The sequence below is a fragment of the Lotus japonicus genome, chromosome 4, assembly GCF_012489685.1.
Source record: "Lotus japonicus ecotype B-129 chromosome 4, LjGifu_v1.2".
In the NCBI taxonomy this organism is placed as follows: Eukaryota; Viridiplantae; Streptophyta; class Magnoliopsida; order Fabales; family Fabaceae; genus Lotus; species Lotus japonicus.
The window spans coordinates 61,804,446-61,811,374 of record NC_080044.1 but is presented as its reverse complement, the minus strand read 5'-3'; the positions used below and the strand labels follow the sequence as shown (position 1 = coordinate 61,811,374).

Here is a 6,929-nt window from a genome sequence, read left to right as displayed (position 1 = left end):
ACATCACAAGGGGCGTATACGTTTGTAATAGTACAAAGAGTATCCTCTGCTCCCCATAATCCCTTCAAGCCTATGAACCGATTGTTGCAAACTTTCTCTTGGACTTTAAAGATATCGCTCCTCCAAATACACAATAACCCACCGCTGCCATTATCTGCTGGTGAATAAGCCCAGTCAAAAAAATATCACCCCAGACTTGTCTGCATAAACTGATATCAACATCATGAATCTTCACTTCTTGAAAACAGACCAAGTCTATCTTCTCAGAATTGATCAAATCTCGTATCACCCTCCTCTTACTTTTGCTGCCCATCCCCCTCACATTAAAACTGAGGATTTTCATTGATTAACCATGTTGGGCCCTGCACCTGTATCATTATCACCAATAGCTGCCTCTGCATTTCTGGTCTCCAGGAATACTAGTCTGCTTAGAATTTCTTCTCATACCCACCATGTGTAACACCGAATTCTTTACCAAGGTTCCACAGATTTTTAGCTTCCAAATTGACATTATTTAACCAAAACATTCTGTTACAATTTTCTATCTCAGAATCAGAAAGAGAGTTACAGATAGAATAAGCTTGTTGGCGTACCTCCCTTCTTATCGCTGAGGAAGAAGTTAAACCATGATCACGTTGTGGGACTTTGGAGCTCTGATTTGCCAAAGTTGTTGGGTCAATATATGATTTTGCTTTTGAAAACCATATGTCCGATTATATTTTTCTATTTCAATCGAATATAGGAAAGACTAGTTAACGTCTGCCCAAATCAACAATAACCAGACAAAAGTTTAGCAAGGCTGTTTTTCACTTTTTTTTGGGTACATAACAAGGCTGTTTTTCACTTAAACTCAATTAAATTATTTTATGTATTATTAGTTGGCAATATCAAATATTTTACACCCTACTATTCAGGATTCAGGACTTACTCAAAGTTAAGATTCTTTTCATCCATACCAATTCAATACTAAATTCCTATAAATTCAATAAATATGTTAACGTTATTCATAAATGTTAATCATTGATCATTACTTGAACTTTTTTGAAAAGTAATGCTATATGACCTCCATCCATTATTTTTCAAATTTAAAATAATAAATTACTGTAAATATATTACCATTTTAATTAAATTCAAATTCAAAATAAATCGTATATGATTTCACAAAATTATTTTGGGAAGAATAGTATTAATAATAAATATATTATATTTTATATAAAATTATGACTTTTTTTTTGAACTAAAAAAAATTATGACTTCATTATCAAGTAAAGAAGTAAATATAAATATTTGGTTGTTATTAATATTACATATTTCCGCTAATAAAGTTCTAGTACCTTTTGTTTTCAAAAAAAAAAAATATGTTCAATTTAAAAAAAAAATGGTTTGAGTTACAACTTTACTAAAATTCACTCAAACTAATTTATCAAATTAATTAGAAATATTAATTGGCTTATTATATTTTTTAAGCTTTTTTTTTTTTTTCGATACTTCGGAAGATTATTTTTTAAGCTTTCTAAATGTAACAGAAAAATGTTATATTTTTTAAAAACTAAAAAAAAATCTGGATTATTAAAAAAATTGAATCAAATAAATGGCGACATTTTAGTAGATTCAATAACATTATTTTAATATATTTCTTTTTGATGCATCGGTAAATATTTTAATGTATTTCTTATAAATGGAACATATTTTTTTTGGATTTATTTAAAATTATTAGTTAAAACAAAAACCGTTGACTTATTTCTATATATCAGGATTCCGAATCAAGTAACATTGCTCCAAAATATAACAAACATTAATTTATTCATTTACAACATGTTACTACTTTCCAATTAATCCCTATACAAATTGGGGAAGTTAATCATGTCATTTAATAATTAACATGTTTTACTACACCCGTTGATCAACTGATGTCGGATAAATCTAATTTAAATACATGTCTTAGGTCTGAGTTCCTAGTGCACTTGCGCTAAATAATTGGTCGAAAGAACTTTGCCACAACATGATTTTCCGAGTGAAGGATATATAGATTTGTTCCTCGTAATTTCTCTCTTCCTCACCAATTCCCTCTCTTCACCATCCCACACATTCGTCCATTTAACTTCAGGCTTTTTCTTTCAGGTCACGTGAGCTCCATTCCTTCCTCTTCTTAATTTGCTGTTTGTTTTTTTTTTTTTAATTTTTATATAGCTCTTTTAAAATATAATTTCCACCAGTAGGTATTTAATAGTTTCGGAAATTAGAATCAGGTAGCATATACTGGAATTAGTAGAATCTGGTTGTCAAACATCCAAGATTTTGAAAACTAGCATCAAGCAGTAATGTAGTATAGTGTCACTAAAATAAAATTAGACTACCGAATTCTAATTTCTGGAACTTTAGAATATATACTAAATACTAGAATAAAGTAGCTTTAAATCAAGGTTTATGTATTTTATATATCGTTTGAATGATACGTTTAACTATATGGTGATTTTAACTAGTTTAAATTATTTTCGTGTAGATATGGCTAGAACTAGGAATGGTGGTTCTGGAGGTTGTTCCATACCACATGTTTCACCGACCGTAGCTGCTCGTAGAATGCATGCAACTACTCATGTTGTGCAACCACCATCGCAACAATCACTGCATCAAACTAATTTAAGATTAGTGAAGAGGAAGAGGAGCAAGAGACAACATACTCGTAAAGGTGCCTACTCCACCACTTCCATACAAACACTTCCAAGAGATTCATTGGTAGAGGTGGTTGCAACTGTGGCTGCACACTCTTTCATCGACCTTCACACAATTAAATTGTGTTGCAAGGATTTTCTTGCTGCTGCTCCAGATAGATACGTTTGGCAAAGAGTTTCCTTGGACACATTTCCGTTAATTCAGTGGTCTCCTAATAACAAAGAAACATCATTCTTGAACCGTTGTAGGGAGTATGGAAACATTGAAAGTTTGTACAGAGAAGGGTTGCGAAAGTATTTTAATTATCCAAATGGAAAGATTGATGATGGTGTTAGGATCTTGAAGATAGCTGCTGAAAAGGGTCACAATGAAGTAAAATATGTGTGTGGTATGATTTCACTATGCTCTGACGATGATGAGGTGAGAAAACTAGGACTTGAGTATATGCATTTTTTGAGGAAGTTGAAGTGTGTTGTAAGCTGTAGAAAGAAAGTGAAACAATTATTAAAATCTGTGTGGAAAAATAATGTCGTGCTGGTTCGCAATTCGCACCCTCTATGCAAAGTTAATAGTACATGCAAAGGGTGGAGGGTGAAGAAAGATAGATGGGTGTTGGTTGACGATGATGATGATGATGATGACGACATGAGCTTATGCGAGTATTGTAGATGGGACCATGAGCTCGAGTTTTTTTATCGGTTGTTCAACATTTAATAATCATATGATTTCTTTAAATTATGTGTTAGTTTTTAGTGTGTGTGTGTGTGACAAAATTTGTTCTCAGCTCAAAAAGAGTGAATTGAATAAGAAAGTTTCGTGTTATCGTGTGTACTATTTCGCTTCATATGATTAATGTCACAGCTTTATTTTTCTTATAAGTACATGACATTGATCACTGTCCATATATTAGTACAATGTGTTTTTATTTATATTCATCAATTGATAAAAAATTTAATAAGAATTTATAGTAAAGATCTTTGTAATAATATTCAAAATGATAGAAATTAAGTTAACTAATTAGGTCTGTGATCCAAAATTGGAACAATGATTGTAATTTTTAAAAGTTTATAATTATGTATAACAAAATTTAGATATAGTAGTTTTGACTTATGAGTGATTTAAATATATTTCTTTAATATTTTATTTTTCATAAATATTCAAGTAATACGATTCTCTGGGATTTTTTTTTTGTTTTCATGAAAATTAATATTTTTTTTTGTTTTCATGAAAATTAAATTCATTTTTATGAATTTAGAAAAAAATTTAGGCAAGGGGAGAATTTGCCAAAGATGAAATAAAACCATCTAGCTAGACATTTTTTTTTTTGGTAAGCAAAAATGGTATAAAAATGAAGTACAATGGGTACTTCAACCAATTACAAGGAATCAATTAGCAGATTGCTAATTTCCAGTATACTACTTACAAACAGCTCTTAAAAAGACAACATGCAAAATCAAAATAGAAAATAAGAAAGCTACCATAAAATAGAGGGTACCAGTGTGTTCACTTTGGCAGCCCCTAACACACATCCTACAATCCACTCTGCCAATTTTGAACTAACAGAATAAATTACCAAGGTGGTCCACGAGAGTAGCAGTTGCAAAACACAAGGGAAACTTCTCTGTATAAGTCCAGACAAGATGATACCCTCACAGAGATGCAATTGCAATACACGGCTGAGCTTGCCACTCATAAATAGAATAGTTAAAGCCCTTTACTTTGCCTCTAAGCCAGCTCCATGATTTGAATTGGATCTCATCTATAACCTTATCAATATTCAGCGGAGCATTATTGAAGATATAATTATTCCTAGAGTTCCAAATGGCCCAAATGGTAGCTAGCCACACTGCCCAAGCTCCCTGCTTTTGTGATTTCACCCACCACGGTTGGACATGTTGCAGAAAGTGTTCCTTACCGTTGTTAGGAAGCACAGTGGAGAAACCGAACCAGTTATAACAGGCCATCCAAATATTCCAAGCTGCTGGACAAGAAAAGAGGAGGTGCATTGAGGTTTCTTCCTGTAGCAAACACATGGGACATCGAACATCAGCAGGTGGGGGAAGGGCCTGCCGTTTGCTGAGATTTACTCTTGACTGAATTCTATCATGAAAGACTTTCCAACTGAAAGCCAGCACATTTGAAGGGGCTGGAACACTCCATAAATACTTGAATGTATCTTCAATTAAATCTGGACCATGATCTTGCAAGCTTATGTAAGCTGATTGCACTGTGTATTTACCTTCCGGGTTGGCTAACCAGAGCCAAGAATCTGCAGAATTCAGGGATGGCGCAAACGATTGTAGAATACTCTTCATATGATTTAGCGTATCCAATTCCCAGTCTCTTAACACCCTCCGCCAAGTAAAATTCCAAACCCAAGCTCCATTTACCCAGGATCCCATTTCCTTGATACAGCTCCCCCTTTGGGTTGATAACATAAATAATCTTGGATAATTACACTGTAATTTCAGGTTGTTTAACCACACATCAGACCAAAAAGAGGTTTCATTCCCTTCTCCAACTCGCCTGCATAGAAGTAGATGATTTATAACAACCGGATTTTAATCTCTTGTAGGTATGCTTTCTAGAAATTAAAAACAGGTAATGTTTTGTCAATAAGTTTCCTTTTTTCATAATTTTTGTTAAACGGTGTCAATAAGTTAAATTAAGCTACTTGATTATAAAGAAATGGGTTTGGGTTGACCCGAAAGACAATTTGGATATTAATGAATTATAAAAGAAATTACCTAATTATTAGACCATTTGCACAAAATTTTGCCTGACATGAGGTTCTAACATGCACAGTTCCTACAATAATCATTCATGAGATTAATCAATATAATTGAAGTTTATCGTATCAAAACACTAAACTATAGAAAATACTGCTAATTTTATTCAACCAATATATGACTATTAATGAAAATGTGCAAAGTCATATGGCTTGAAGCTAGTGGTAATCAGTGTTTTGTGGGATAGGTTGAACTTGTCAAAATTTGATCCTAAATATTGATCAAGTTCCATTTTTAAACTTGAACCATCCCTAAAGCTGAAGAAACCCAACGAGGTGCAAATTCAATGGACTTGAGTCGGGTCAGGTCATTGGACAAGTCCAAGTAATGGACAACCCTAGTTCACTAGGTGTGAATAGAACTAACGTGAGTAATTTTATATTAGCTTTAGGTCGGGTGACTTGGGGGTTGACTCGGACTCGAAGTCAGCGTATACCGGGTAGCTGATCGCCCGGTCGCAGGTCACGGCGACCGAATCTGGAAGGAGGTGTGGCGGCTTGGGGGGCCCCAACGAGTTCATGTGGCAACTCCTGAATCAGGGGGTTTTGACGAACTTTCAGCAATTAATTAGGAGGCACATGACTAACTCGCCTATTTGTCCTTTGTGTGACACTGATCAAGAGGATTATGTGCATCGATTTAAGGATTGCAATGCGGTGACCCCTTTTTGGCACTCTTTAGCGAAGGAGGGCAATCAATCAGATTTTTTTTACTTGTGATTGGCACTCTTGGATCGTCTTGAACCTTAATTATCGAGCCTCGTTCTCCGGATTGGATTGGCCAAGGTTATTTGTGACATCTCTTTGGGAAATTTGGAGACTCATGAATGGCTTCGTCTTCAATAATGTGCAAGATGCATGATAGCCCTGGGTTGTGGGGCTTCATTCGCTCCCTGAGAATGGAGACACATGTTAATGGAGATGTCTAGCATACTATCACCTTTCTTATGGAGACATATGACGTTTAATTAGGGAAGCCAGGGGACTCGAGTGGTGGTGTGGAGGCCGCCAAAGTTGGGGTGGTTTAAGTTCAATGTCGATGGCTCTCTCTCCGGGTCCCTTCAGGCTAGCTGCTATGGGGTCCTTCGAGGTCTTTCTGGCTAGTGGGTGTTTAGGTTCTGTTGAAATATGTACTCATTTACTTCGAAGAATGACGTGGTGGTTATGAGCATGGAAATAACTAGAGTGGTTATTGAGAGTGGCTCCTTGGCGGTGATTCATTTCCTCAATGCCCCCTTGGTGACTCTCAACAATTCATGGATTTAGCGCAATATATCTGGCAGTTGCAGGAGGTACATGGGCCGATTAATGCGTTTTCAACATGTGCATCGTGAGGCTAATTCGCTTACAAATTATTTAGCGCGTGTGGCTACTTGTTTTCCCTTTGGTTTACATTCTTTTTCTTCTCCATTTTAGGACTGTCATAGGATTATTGCTCATGTCAACTTACGTCTTGCATATACTAGTC

At 35.0% G+C, this 6,929-nt stretch overlaps 2 protein-coding genes across 2 annotated transcripts; one reads left to right on the top strand and one right to left on the bottom strand.

Moving 5' to 3' along the window:
• The first annotated feature begins 2,505 nt into the window (after positions 1-2,505).
• LOC130713112 (uncharacterized) lies at positions 2,506-3,387 on the top strand. The gene has a single exon (XM_057562912.1). The coding sequence runs from the start codon at positions 2,506-2,508 to the stop codon at positions 3,385-3,387; it is 882 nt and encodes a 293-aa protein (XP_057418895.1).
• Positions 3,388-4,322: 935 nt separating this feature from the next.
• On the bottom strand, positions 4,323-5,075 carry LOC130713111 (uncharacterized). The gene has a single exon (XM_057562911.1). The coding sequence runs from the start codon at positions 5,073-5,075 to the stop codon at positions 4,323-4,325; it is 753 nt and encodes a 250-aa protein (XP_057418894.1).
• Between the last annotated feature and the right edge of the window lie 1,854 nt (positions 5,076-6,929).

Excerpts from the sequence above, each read along its gene's own strand:
- LOC130713112 (XM_057562912.1), top strand. The coding sequence starts at position 2,506 with ATGGCTAGAACTAGGAATGGTGGTTCTGGAGGTTGTTCCATACCACAT.
- LOC130713111 (XM_057562911.1), bottom strand. The coding sequence starts at position 5,075 with ATGGGATCCTGGGTAAATGGAGCTTGGGTTTGGAATTTTACTTGGCGG.